The 13,402-nt window shown below is 63.8% G+C and overlaps 1 protein-coding gene and 1 long non-coding RNA gene across 2 annotated transcripts; one reads left to right on the top strand and one right to left on the bottom strand.

Moving 5' to 3' along the window:
- Positions 1-89: 89 nt before the first annotated feature.
- CAMKV (CaM kinase like vesicle associated) lies at positions 90-7,314 on the bottom strand. The gene is made up of 11 exons (XM_021529209.4): positions 7,139-7,314; positions 3,944-4,052; positions 2,614-2,745; positions 2,467-2,541; positions 2,252-2,390; positions 2,052-2,172; positions 1,740-1,815; positions 1,524-1,660; positions 1,366-1,444; positions 1,205-1,292; positions 90-1,070 (listed from the first exon to the last, which is right to left on the bottom strand). Exons 2-11 carry the CDS (start codon positions 4,036-4,038, stop codon positions 651-653), a joined length of 1,362 nt encoding a protein of 453 aa, XP_021384884.2. The 5' UTR covers positions 4,039-4,052; positions 7,139-7,314; the 3' UTR covers positions 90-650.
- On the top strand, positions 5,231-12,780 carry LOC116184075 (uncharacterized). Its single transcript, XR_004148806.3, has 2 exons — positions 5,231-6,695; positions 12,550-12,780. It is a non-coding gene; the product is annotated as an uncharacterized LOC116184075 (long non-coding RNA).
- The last annotated feature ends 622 nt before the right edge of the window (positions 12,781-13,402 follow it).

Below are 13,402 nucleotides of genomic sequence, written 5' to 3'. Positions count from 1 at the left end.
CAGCGGAGCCGCGCCTCGCTGAGCGCCGTGCTGGTGTCGGCAGCCCCCCGGCCCCACAGAGAGACTGGGCAGGCGGCGCTGGTGCTGTCTCAGTTTGTCCTCAGCGGGGTCTTTATTTGCCAGAGATACAGCGGCGGGGCGCGGGGCGGCGGCGGCAGCCGCGGGCAGAGCCGGCCCTGCAGGCATGCAGCTGCGAGGGGGGAAGCGGGGACCGGGGAGGGGGCACGGGGGGGGGCAGTGCGCGTCCTCCAGGCACAACGCGTGTGGGGCCGTGCGGCTGCCCCCGGGCGGGGGTCCCCGTGTCCCCCACGGGGGTCCCAGGACAGAGAGGGGGTCTCCGGGACGGCCCCCGCTCCGTCCCGGGCGGCCCCGCCTGCGGCCCCGCACATGCACGCGTGTCCCGGGGGCCCCGCGACGCGCCCCCGGCGCTGCGGGGCGGGCGGCCCAGGGCGCTGCCCCGCGTCTCTGGGCATCCCCGGGGGAGGGGACGGCGGCGGGGGACAGACTGAGAGAGCTGGGAGGACACGGGGGAACGGGCGCCATGCAGGGCTCTGCCCCGCGGCCGGCTCTGCGGCGGGGCACGTAGAAAAGGGGGCGCAGGCGGGGGCGGGGGGCCATGCCGGGGCTATGTACAGGGGGCGCGGGGCCGCTCAGCCGCTCTGCTCGCTGGAGGGCTCGGCGGCGGCCCCGGCCTCGTTACATGTGGTGGCGGGCGGTGTGCCGGGGGCCGGGGGCTGCGTGGCGGCGGGCGGCGTGCCGGGGGCCGCGGGCTCCGGGGCGGTGGCGGAGGGGGCTGCGGGCTCCGTGGCGGGGGCTGCGGGCTCCGGGGCGGTGTCGGTGGCGGGCTCTGTGGCCGCGGGCTCCGCGGCAGCGGGAGCCGGGGCCGCTGCCGGAGTCGCTGCCGGGGCTGGAGTTGCTGCCGGGGCCGGAGCCGCCGCCGGGGCCGGAGCCTTTGCCGGGGCAGGAGCCGCTGCCGGGGCTGGGGTCGCTGCCGGGGCCGGAGCTGCCGCCGTCTCCGTCTGCTCGGGCGCCCGCAGGCGTTTCATGAGCGTGGTCACTCGCACGGCTTTCTGCGGGGGAGAGACGGGGGATGTGGGGCTGGCGGAGGGGCAGGGACTGGCAGCCCCACCAGCCTCTTAGCCCCATGCTGGGGGACCGAGCTTGGCTGAGAGGGGACATGGAGGCACGGCACAGCCACACCCACCTTCCACTTGGCCCGGGCGAAGTTCTTCTCCATCTGGGCACAGACGCCATCCTTGATGTTCTTGTCAGAGGCCGCATTCCCAGAGATCCTGGAGAGGCAGTGAGGGGTGAGCAGCCCCTATCAGCCCCCCTGGCTCCCCATCGGACCCTGCCGCTGCTCACCACTCATGGGAGATGGCCTCCTCTGCTGTGATCCTCTGGTCCTGCTCCACCTCCATCAGGCGTGTTACTAGCTCCTTAGCTGGGGGCACAGGGGGAGAAGTAAGTGCTGGTAGGGGACAACATGGGACCCCACGTACCCCCCCTAGTGTGGGGCTCACCTGCTTGCGAGATGTCATCCCAGTACGGTGGGTCAAACTCATAGTCCCCAGCCAGGATTTTGCGGAAGAGGTTCTTGTCGTGGTTCTCATAGTCATCCTCGTCTGCCTCCTCGTAGAAAGGGGGGTTTCCCGAGAGGCTGGGGAATGTGGTGGGGGGCTCAGTCCCGCCCCAGCTCTGAACCCTTGTAGCTGCCCTGTCCCTCACCCCACACTCACAGGATGTACATGATGACGCCGATGGCCCAGCAGTCCACCGGCCGCCCGTACCGCTGCCGCCCCACCACCTCCGGAGCTGCCAGAGACAGAAGAGCAACCATCCCCGGGGTCCCCAGCCACCCAGCCTCTTGGCCCTGGGGTGATGGGGAATGGGAGGCGCCCACTGGAAGCACCCAGTATCAGCCCCCAGGGTGATGGGGAATGGGAGGTGCAGCAGCAGGTAGTAAGGAATGGATGGTACGGAGCAGCAGGGACCTGCTGGGACCCAGCACTGCTCACCCCTGCATGCCCACCCGGCTGGCTCTTACCCACCCAGGTACTCAGGAGTGCCACAGGGCTCCTTAATGAGCCCGTTCTCCAGCTTGGCCAGGTGGAAGTCACTGATGACGATCTTGGAGTTCTTCAGGCGATTATAGTACACCAGGTTCTCCAGCTGCCGGTGCAGGGACTGTGAGTGCCAAGACAGGGGGCATGGCAGCACCCATGGGTGCTCCCACTCTCCTGCCACCCACCTTGAGGTTTCTGTGAACGATCTTGAGTGAGTGCAGGTAGGCAACAGCCTCCAGCACCTGCCGGATGACATTGCTGGTGTCCTTCTCCGAGTAGTAGCCCTGGTCCAGGATCCAGTCGAAGACCTCCCGGCCAGTGGCCCTGCGGACAGCAGTTCTGCTGAGACCCAACCCTGGTGGGGCCACCCCCTCCCCACTTCCAAATGTCCCAAACTTACAGCTCCAAGAAGATGAAATATTCCTTGCGGGTGATGTAGACATCCACCAGCTGGAGGATGTTGGGGTGCTTCACCCTGCAGAGAGACAGGAGCATGGGTAGGCGTTCCCAGTTTGCCCAGTAGCACAGGATCCCCTCCAGTACTCACATTTTGAGGATGATGATCTCGTTTTTGGCTGCCTTCCGCACTTTCCGCCCATCCCGCTTCAGAAACTTCTTGCAGGTGTACAACTTCCCTGTCGTCTTCTCCTTGGCCCGGAAGATTTCACAGAACTCCTCCCTGCAGGAGTACCCCCATGCATCACCCCGTTCCCAGGGACCACTGAGACTGGGGTGCTTGGGTGGTCTCTGGGCCCACCAGCGTTCCCCCAAATCCCAGCAGTCAGGGGAGATGCCACAGAAGTAAAAGAAAGCTGTGGCTCAAAACCACTTTGGAGGGGAAGAAAAAAAACTGCAGTGAGAAGCAACTGATATGGAAGAAGCAAATTGATAGGGAAGGGGGAGAATTTGCTGGTTAAAAAGCCCCGTCCTCAGGACAGGAGGGTAAGACCCACTGTGAAGCCACTCGTGCCAAGGTGGAACAGCAGCACAGCCGACATTAACATCAGCACAGCAGCTGGGGAGAAAGAAAGGGAGATGTGCCGGTAGCTGCAGTGTTTCTGTTCTATTATTAATGGTGCTTGAGCCCATCGGCCAGGCTGCAGCTGCAGGGGAGCCCCCGGGGGGCACTTGGCACTACTCCAGCAAAGCTGTTGGCTTTCCAATCCCCCCAGCTGTGCTGAAATCCTCACAGCCCCTGCCCCAGGTGGAGGGGAACAGTGACCTGTGGGCTTTGGGACAAACTGCCCAGAGGAAGGAGCAAAGGTCCCCAAGGTCCCCACTGCTACCCAGTGTGATCCTGCCAGGTGTGACCTCTGTCCAAGCAGGTGTTTTGGAAGTTGATGGAAAAAATTCTGGTGCCTATTTTGCAGTCAAGCCACTCTCAAGGGGTGTGAGGGCTTCATTTTTTTGAGTGCATCCTAACAGGTTCCTCAGCATGGCAATAAAAGCTGGGGGAAGCAGCAATGCTCCACTGCCCCCCAAGTGACATCTGCCTTTTCTTTGCTGTAGCTGAGCCCTCTTGATTCACAAAATGCTTGAGGAAGCCAGGATCGTGTGGAATTGCTGCAATCCCTGCAAATCTTGAGGGGAGGAGGGAGGGATATGGGAAGCTGCCCAGCTGCAGCCAGAAGCAGTGGGAAAGCTCATTGCCCTCCTTGGAGCTAGCTGTGAATATCCCCCATGCACCCCACGAGCAAGAGGGACTAATTAGGGTAAAGCCACCCCAAAGTACACCCTGCAATCCCGGCCCAGCTGGGGACCAGCACACCCAGAGCCCCTACAGGCAGTGTTGTGCCACTCCTCAGCACCCCAAGAGCCCCACACAGGTGGCTGGGGTTCCCCAGGGCATCTGTGGGGCCATGGAGGGACCAACTCACGTTTTGATGACCTGGCCCAGGTCATATCTGTCGGTCACCTCAGACGGCTGGTTATAATCTTTCTTGTCTCCCAGCGTCACGCAGCCAAACGGCATCGCAGGGCCCGGTGCTGGCAGGGCAGGGAGAGGCAGTGAGTGCCCCGGCACTGCCGGCCCCCCTGGAGCCACAGCAGACCCTCCCGAGCTCTGCTAATTAACGTGGAACCTGAGCACAGCGCTGCTCGTGCTCTGCAGCTGCCGCAAGCCGCCATGTGCCCAGCCCCACCGATGTGCATCCATGCCCGTGGCATCCAGCCTCTCTGCCCGGGCTCAGGCTGCCAGCACAGCCACAAGCTTCCCCCTCTGGGCCCTGTTTGTGAATTATTAATGATTAATTAGCAGTCAGGGTTAGCACAGTGCCTGGAGCACCCACTGGGGAGGCAAGCGGAGGTGAACGGATCCTTTCCTGTTTCTCAGCCCCGTCTTGCCCACGGTAACATTTCAGCAGATGGGGCCTCCCCAGGCAGAGCATTGTCACACGTTGTCACATGTGCAGTGGGTTACACCAGCCTCAGCTTGCCATCCCCAACCAGCCCTGACTGTGGCACCAGGCAGGTGGCACTGCAGCTCAGAGGTGCCAGCCCTCCTGCCACGGGCAGCGGTCAGGACACCAGCCTTGGCAGATGCCAGCTTCTCCAGCCCTTTAGGAAGGATGCTTTGCCCCTTGTTTCCCTGTTGGGAACTCTTCAAAACCAGATCCTTCTTGGAAGCTTCCCAGAAAAAAAAAAATTGATCACAGAAAGTAATTTCTTCCCCTTTCCCGCTGGGAAACACTTTCCCACCGTGTTAGCGGGAGGAAGTTTCAGCTGACATTATGTTTTGATGGCTCAGAAGATGACAGAGCTGCCTGGGGCCCCCAACCCTCTCGGATGGGCCTGAGCGGGACCTTGTGATGGGAAGGTGGCACGATGCTGGAGGCACCCATTGCCCAGCGCTAAGGCTCCCCGGACACCACGCTGTGCTGCACGGGCCTGGCTGTGCCATACCGGCAGCGCCCGGGGCCCGGTGGCGAGGGCTGCGGGCAGGATGGCTGCGGGATGCGGGATGCGGGAGCCGGCATCACGGGTACCCAAGCGCCGAGCCTGTTGCTATGGCAATGGGAGCTGAAGATGCAGAAAGCGGCACATCCTTTGGAGGGGGCAGGGACGGGCAGCACCCGGCAGCACCCGACCCACCTGCAGGTGCACAGCCCCGTCCCTGCCGTGCAGGCCCTGGGAGGAAGGCGTGCTGCCTGCAGCACCCAGGGCATGCACTTAAGTGCTCCCTGGGGTGATTGACCCAAACCTGGGTGGGACATGAGTGCAGTGAGCCAGGGAACGGGGGGATGCTCCTTCCTGCCTCCATCCTTTGGGGCTGACCTGTCTCTGTGTCTGCTGGAGCAATGCCCACAGAATGGATGCTCCCAGCTTGCAAGGCACCCAGGCACTGTCCTGCCAGGAAAGCCTGCACTGAGTAAGAGCACCTACCTAATCCTGCTCAGCGTGCACCAAGTCCCAAAAGAGAAGAAGAGCACCCATGGGACACCACTGCTTGTGCCCTAGATTGGATGAGGTTTTTCAGCCTACACCTGACTCATCCCAGCAGCTCTCCCAGCAAATATGCCCTGCCTGGTACCTCTGTGTCCCCATGCCACACGACACCGGCTCTGCCGTGCCACTCTACCTGGCCAAGGGGAATGAGGGCTGTCCTGACAGCTGCTGGAGGGGCGGTGGGCTCAGTGCCACAGATCATCAGGGGTAGGGCTGGTTGGCGGATGGGCAGGCTGCCAGCACTGGCAGCATGGTGCCAGGATTAGCCGGGAAGGGGACCCGGGTGGGATGATATATTGGGATTTTATTGCTGTCTATGAGAGCACTCAGCTAATCTGCGCTCATAAAATTAGTTCCCGTTGGTTTAGTGGCCACCCATCCTGCCAGGGCTGAGCGTTGCCACCCTCCCCTGCCCCAGGCTGTCTTCGAGGGGCTCAGTGCACCTGGGATACCCTGCAAGGGAGGCTGGCACCCAGCCACCATCGGGGTCAACACCTGCACCCCATAGGTGAGAGCACCCCCACCGGGGCAGGGGCACCCAGGTGAGAGGTGGGCAAAGGGATGAGTGCTCCCTCCCCGGGGTGCCAGGGGGAAGGCTCGGTGCTGCACTGGCACCCGCACGCAGCCAGCACCCCCCTCCAAGAGTCTAATTTGGGAGCAGAAGCAACAGCGGGTGTAAGACAATAGCGGGGAAGTGGGTGGCCGGGTGGGGATGGCACGGAGGGATGACGCAGCCGTGCAGCCCTCGCCAGCGGGGCCCCCCAACCCCCGACCCCCAGCTCTGCCCCACGGCGTGAGGTGCCACTGGCTGGTGTTTCATCTCCTGCCCCGCTTCCACCTGCAGCTGCCCTGGACATGTCCGTGGGGGGTTCCCCCTGCCATCCCGCCCCCACGTCCCGGGGGAAGGATGTACCGGGGAGAGGCAGAAAACGCAGCCGGGCTAAGACGGACCGAAATATTGCTAGTGCAGGCAGCGGGAGGCGGAGGGGAGGCGGAGGGGCCGGCCGGCCCAGCGCTGCCCGCGGAGCCGCCGGGCTGGGGCTGAGACAGGGCTGGGGGAGTGCCACCGCCCCCGGCCCGGGGTGTGCGGAGGGACAGCCCGGGCCGCGCACCGCAGGGAGGTCTGCGTTTGGCCGGCTCGGAGCGCTGCGGCAGCGGGAAGGGAGCGGACTGCGGGAGAGAGAGGTGCGGGGTCCGGGAGGGGATGCTCGGCGGTGGGGGCACGGGGAGAGGCTCCCCGGCAGCATCCGTTCCAGCGGTGCCGGCCCGGTTCTCCGGGCTCCTCGCAGAGACGGGGGCGGCACCGGGGCAGCAGCGGCCCGGGGGGGCGAGCGGGGAGGCGCGGGGGGAGCCGGGCTCCGGCAGCTCGCCGTGCCCACGGCGTCCGTCGGGGCTCGGGGTCTGCGGGACGCGGGGTGCCGGCGGGGGCAGTGCGGCGGCGGGCAGCCGTCGGGGCGCGCACGCACCGGACAGGGATACGCGCGGCCCCGTCGGGACGTCCCGGGCCACCGGGGTCTGGGAGGAGAACTGGGGTCAGCCCCAGGCCAGACAGTGACAGATGCCAGCAACGCCCCCCCCCGCCGGGCCCGGCCCCCCTCGCCCCCGGTCCGGCGCGGCGCGGCGCTCACCTGCACGCCTCTCCGACCGCAACGGGGGGCCGCGGCCCGGGGCCGCTGCTCGGGGGGAGCGCGCCCCTCCCGCCCGCCCTCCCGCGCCGGGCCGGGGCCGAGCCGGGCCGAGCCGAGCCGATCCCCGCCGGTCCCAGCGATCCCAGCCGATCCCAGCCCTGCCGTCGGTCCGTGCGGCGCGGCCCCGCGCGCCCGGCGCGGCAAGTTGGGGGGGCGGGACCGCGGGGCCACGCCCCCCGCACGCCCCGCCCCGCCCTGACGTCACCGCCAAACTTCGCGCCCCGCCCGTGGGGACGGGTCACGCGTGGCGCTGGCACCCACCGCACCGCCGTGGGCGAGGCCCGGCGCTTGCACCGAGCTGGGACACCGCCCCTGCCCGGGGGCCCGGGACACCGTGGGACCAGAGACCCCACGGGACCCCACAGTGTGCCCTATGGGGGGAGCCGGGATCCCCTGGGCTGTGCTATGGCCCCCGGCCCGGCCCGGCCCGAGACGGGACGGGACGGGACGGGATGGGATGGGAGCAGGATTTTAGCAAAGCTGAGCGTGGGCTCAGCGTCACAGGTATCTGCCCCCTGAGGGCACTAAAAGGTGCCGTGAGGATACGGGTAGACACATGTTCCTGCCTCTGTGCTGTTATCCAGTGGGAACCAGGCAACTTCTCCTCCAGGGGCAGGGCCGAAGGCTCTACTCACTTGCCTATAACAGGGTTTGTCCTTGTACCACAGCATGGGGCAAGGAACAAGAAAGGGACAAGAAATCGGCCACCCTGATTCTCTTACCTCTGCCCACATCCCAGACACGGGACCCAGCCTGGGGTGGGCAGCACAGTCCCCAGGGCACAACAGGGCACCAGTCACTTCCCGGGCCCCCTCACCCCTCACTCCTCACACAGTGCAGCCACGTGTACGGAGCCTCCCCAAGGTCTGCGTGCCACACGCTGGCATTTGCTGCCCATATGGTGCTGCTTCCAAACTGCACCCCCACTTCCCTCCCCTCCCGCCCCTGCACCCACCAGACCCCAGCTCCCCACACCTCCTGAAGTCCTCAGCTGCCACAGGGTGTGGCCATCCACTCACGGGACCTACAGCCCTCTCCCGCCCATGGATAGGGGACACCAGGGTCCCAAAGCCAGCCTCACCCCTCTGCTCACTGGAGACCAGCCAGCACTCCAAGGGAGAGCTGGGGTGCTCCCAGCACCTGTCCCCTGTGTGGCATCGAGCCCTGCCAGCCCCAGGCCTATCACCGCCTGTGCTGGGTGATTAAGGGTGTGTGAGAGCAGGGGGAATTAGCAGGGCACTGTAGTTTGAGCTTCTAATCAAGAGTTTAATCATACCGGCTGGCAGCAGCGCACCACAGTTATTAATCTCTGCACCTCGCGGGGACCCAGAGCGTAAGCCATAATTACCCGGCAGGCACCCGTGTGGCTCGGGGCTGCCCAGTGATGGCTTGCAGCATGAGGGATGTGGTGGCACTTCTCCATTGTCCCTTGACCCCAGCTCGTGCCTATCACCTCCTGGCACCAGTCTCCTGCCTGTGGCAGGACTGCCACAAGGTCCCATCACTGTGCTGTGATCCCCTCCTGGTCCTGACTCTGACTCAGATCTTGGTCCACTCCATGCCCCATTTTGGGGTGATGAGCTTTGGTGACCCCAATGGCATTTGTCCTTACAGTGCCGTGTCCCGCTGCCCCATGCACCCACCCCCTTCCCACTACACCCCAGAGCTGCGTGTGGGGTGCCATGGCTGCCCTGGGGTGATTTTTCCTGCAGCGCCTCTGGAGAGAGCAAGCCTGGGATGCCCAAGGTGGGGCTGCCAGGGCTGGGGGCACCTGGCTGTACAGCCCTGCCTCAGATGGGGGACAGGGGGTGGGGGACACCTGGACATACCGCCCTGCTTCAGCTGGGGGACAGCTGCTGTATCCCCCTGCCCCAGGAGGGTGAAGGGGATGGAGGGCCAGCCCAGAGGGTGCTGGGGGGTGCAGTGGGGTGCAGCGGGGGGTGCTCAGCATGTTTGTTCTGGGGTGCAGTGGGATGCATGTTCGGCATGTCTGCGGTGGGGTGCAGTGGGGTGCAGTGGGGGGTGTTCAGCGTGTCCGTGACTCAAGCACCACGCGGCACCGCATCCCTGCGTGCTTGCCATCGCCATGGCAACCGCCAGGCAATCAGCGATAATTGCGCACGTCGGCCCGGCAACGGGGCCAAATAAACCCCATCCCTTCTTTCGGGGGGCCGGTGGGGAGCAAGGGGGAGAGAAAAAGAGGCGGTGCAGCTGCTGCTCGCCACCCCTGGCCCTTTAATGGGATGAGCAGCAATGGGGGTCCACAGTGGCAGAGCTGCCCTCCCCACAGGTGTCCCATGGCACCCATGTGCCCTGGAAGGCGTCAAGGGACACAGCCAGAGAGCCACTCAGCTTTGCCACCAGGTACTTTGTCCCCCACAGTGCCGCAGCCCTGCCAGCCCATCCCAGTTGGTGACCACACTGTGTGTGAGGACAGGGTTGCCCACACCTGGCTGGGCACGACTGACTGTGGCTGCTTGTCCCTGGCCAGCCTGCTCCTGATGTGGGCTGTCCCTGTGTCGATGACTACAAAAAGCCTTGTACCTCTCCACTGGCTTGGTCCCTGTCACATCCAGGGCTGGCTCTCGTCCCTGGAACCTTGATGGGGAAAAGGGGCTTGTTTTCCACAGTGTACTCCAGCATTACAGTGATGACATGGCATCAAGGTTTGATTCCCCCTCCCACTGAAAGACCTTCGGGGTCCCCTGGGCCTCTGGCAGTACCTGCAGCCATAGGGACCAAGATGCAGGGAGGCTGTTCAGGGCGAGAGCTCAGGGAGAGAACTGTCCCCAGGGGAAAGGACCAGGACCACGATCAAGACCAGGATTGGGACATGGCTGGGACTGGTCCTGAGTGGGTGCTGGGATGGGGTGAGCCTCCCCAGCTGAGGTCCAGTGCTGTCTCAGGGACAGAGAAAGAAGAAAAAGATGTGTCGTATAATTTGGAAGGCTCTGGGGTAAAGTAAAGCTTCCTGGAGGACAGCAGAGCTCCCCAGGTGCCTGCAAAGCTCCTCCGGGGATCAGCAGATTTCCCCAGAGGACAACAGAGATTCCCAGGGACCACCAAAGCTCCCCAAAGGCCACCAAAGCTCCTCAGAGACCAAGGAAGGTCCTCAGGGGCTACCAAAGCTTCCCAGGGGCCCCTGAAGCTCCCCAAGCACTACCAAAGCTCTCTGGGGGCCAGCAGAGCCTCAAGTGGGTGCAGGGGTGCCCCGGGCTGTGCCCCAGTTGCAGGATCTGGCCCCGGGCGGGGAGGGCAGAGGACAGGGCTGGCTGCGGGGCCGGCTGCGGGCAGCAGGACTGGGGGTGCCGGGGTGCGGCCCCCCCGCCGCTCACAGGCATCATTAGCAAAACTTGCCGGTTTCTAAAAATGGCACGTCGGTGCCGCGGCTGCTCTTCACGCCCGCTCCCCAGCACCGGCAGCCGCTAAAAACAGCTCGGCGCTGCCTGCTGCCTCCTGCCACCTCTCACCGGGACGGCTGGCACCGGAGACCCCCGCCTCACCCAAACACTGATTTAGCACAATTTTGCCCATCTCCAGTCCAGCCCCCACCCCGTGGCACTGGCTGCCTGCACCCGCTTTGCCACCAGGAGCCCAAACCTGCGGTGGAGGTGCCATTGCGGCATCACCGCCGTCGCAGCAGGTCCCCGGGCGATGCCGGTGGCGGGACCGTGCCCGGCTCTGCCTGTGCACCCGCAGCCCCGCGTGCGGCCACTCATGTTTTATAGATGGCTCCGATTTTAATAATTAATCCCCGCTAACGACAGCACTTTCCCCAAATAAAACATTTAAAGTGCTGTGTGTGCACGGCGCGTTGCCGGGATGGGACGCCGGCTGCTCTGCCGCAGCCGTGGCGGATGGGCATGGCACGAGGTGGCTTGGCACCGCTTGGCACAGCGTGGCACGGCTTCACCTGCCCACAGCTCAGCCCGGGGCTGCACCAACCATGCCCAGCCACACAGCACCTCAGGGTGCCGCCACCCAGTGCCCACCTGCGGGTGTCCAGGTAGCCCCTAAGGCACCCCCCAGCTGCGGCAGGGGTGCCAGGTGCCATGCAAGATGCCACCCTGACAGGTCACCTGCCTGTCCCTGGTGCCGTGGCGGTGGGCACGGTGCCAGTACCAGTCCCAGCTAGCAGCGTCAGGCAGCACTGGACAGGGGTGGGCACATGCCAGCCCCTGGCATGGAAGTCTGGGTGCTCACTCCTCACCTCCCGCAGCGTAATTAGGGCAGGATAAATGTGGATTAGCATGAAATCTGTCATCTCTGCAAGCACATTCGTGGGGGGAGGGGGGCAGCCTAAAGCAGGGGCCGCCCACACGCACATCACCGTAACCACACCAGACTTGTCAGCTAACAAGCAGTTCACTGTGCCACCCCACTGCCAGCACGGACAGCCCTGCTCCCTCCAGGCACCCTGTTCCCACTGGGTGCTCCCATGGCTGTCCCTGTGTCACCAGACAGCAGGCCTGGCACACATCTGCCACCCAAACACAGCCCTGGGCACCCACACTGCTTCATGCTGAGAAGGGCAATAGCCAGAGTGCCAGCCTGCCCATCCATCCATCCATCCATCCATCCATGCACTCATCCATCCATGCACTCATCCATCCATCCATCCATCCATCCATCCATCCATCCATCCATCCCTGCATTACTGCATCCCATGAGCTACTGGTGCCCTAGTCAGTTGTCCTGGCTGCCCCCAGGCATGCAGCAACCCCCAGGACCAGTGTCCAGCACCTCCCATGTCTGATCCAGCCCTAATAATCACACAGTGCCAGGCTCTTCCATAGCAACTCAGCAGCGAGCCAAAATGATGCTACTTGGCCTTCCATGTGCAAGGTCAGCACCTACACTGGAGGTCATGGTCACCCAAAACCCAGGCCAGGGGAGCACAGCAATTGCACTGTGGGGAAACTGAGGCACGGTGCTGGCAGCCACTGTGACCATGGGATGCTGGGACCCAGCTGCACTGAAAATACCCTCGGGCACATGGCGGTGGAGCCGTGCAGGTGCGAGGCGCCGGTGGAGATGGACAGCTTGGCTGATGGGAGCTGACGCAGCTCTGGGCTCCAGCACTGCTTAATGAGCAGCCGAGGAGGTTTTATTTAAAGCCAGTGTTGGCAGCAGGGCCCATGTGGCTGGACATGGAGCAGGAGCAGTGCTGCCCACAGCCACAGACCGTGAGTGTCTCAGCATCCCTTGCCCATCCTGGGCTTGCCCTGAACATCCCCTGCCTGCCCATCCATCCATCCATCCATCCCAGACCCTGCCCTTGTCCCCTGCCCTGAACTCTGGACCTGTACCCAGGCAAGGGATGCCCATCATTTCTCCCTCCTCTTTTCCAGTGTCTTGTTCTAGGTGATTTTTGCCCCAAAACTGGGGCAGAAGGGACCTCTTCATCAGGACGAGTTCCTTGCAAGTGTGACATCTGCCACCACTTCCATCAAAAGGAACAGAAAGCCAGATCACTGGGCAGCGAGCATCACAGACCCATGCCCATCTCTTGCCCTGAGGCATGAGGTCCACTGTCCTCTGCACAGGCAGCACTGAAGCAATAAAAGTATCATTTAAGTGAAGCTGGTAATGATTTTTGGTCACCAGACAGCAGCCCCAAGCTCAGAGCAGTGTGCCCTACTGGACCATGTGCAGGCAGGCAGGGTGAGGAGCAGTAGAGGGGCTGGGTACCATCATGTCCTCACTGTGTCACATGTCCTGTGGTCCCACAGGTACCACTGTAATCCCATGCCCCTGGGTTCCATGATCCCATGGCTGGGCACTCACAACCCCAAGAGCATCCTGATCTGATGCCTGGCCACCTATCATCTCAGGAGCATCATGACCCCATGGGCACTGCAATTCCATGCCCCAGGCATCCATCATGCCACAAATCCCTGGGACAGCATGGCACATATGCCAGGACTGCAGGGACATTGCCACCCCATGTCCAGGAGCATGGTACTCCTCGAGGAATTTTAGCAAAAACCTCCTAGACATCCCAAGGTCAGAGGGCCATGCTGGGACATGGGGTGCAGAGTGGGGCCCTGGTGTGGCAGGCAAAGGAGGATGGTTCCAGGGTGGGCACAGCAGCACCATTGTGCAGATGCCCTCCTTTCACTGGCACAACAGTGGGTGCCCCCTCCTCAGTGCCTCACATGAGGTGGGAGCCTCAAGAGTAGGTGGGGAGACACCTCACCCATA

The sequence above is a fragment of the Lonchura striata genome, chromosome 12 (genome assembly GCF_050655825.1).
Source record: "Lonchura striata isolate lonStrDom1 chromosome 12, ASM5065582v1, whole genome shotgun sequence".
NCBI lineage: Eukaryota > Metazoa > Chordata > Aves > Passeriformes > Estrildidae > Lonchura > Lonchura striata.
Note: the sequence above shows the minus strand (reverse complement) of the source record. Positions and strands in the feature narration are given on the sequence as shown.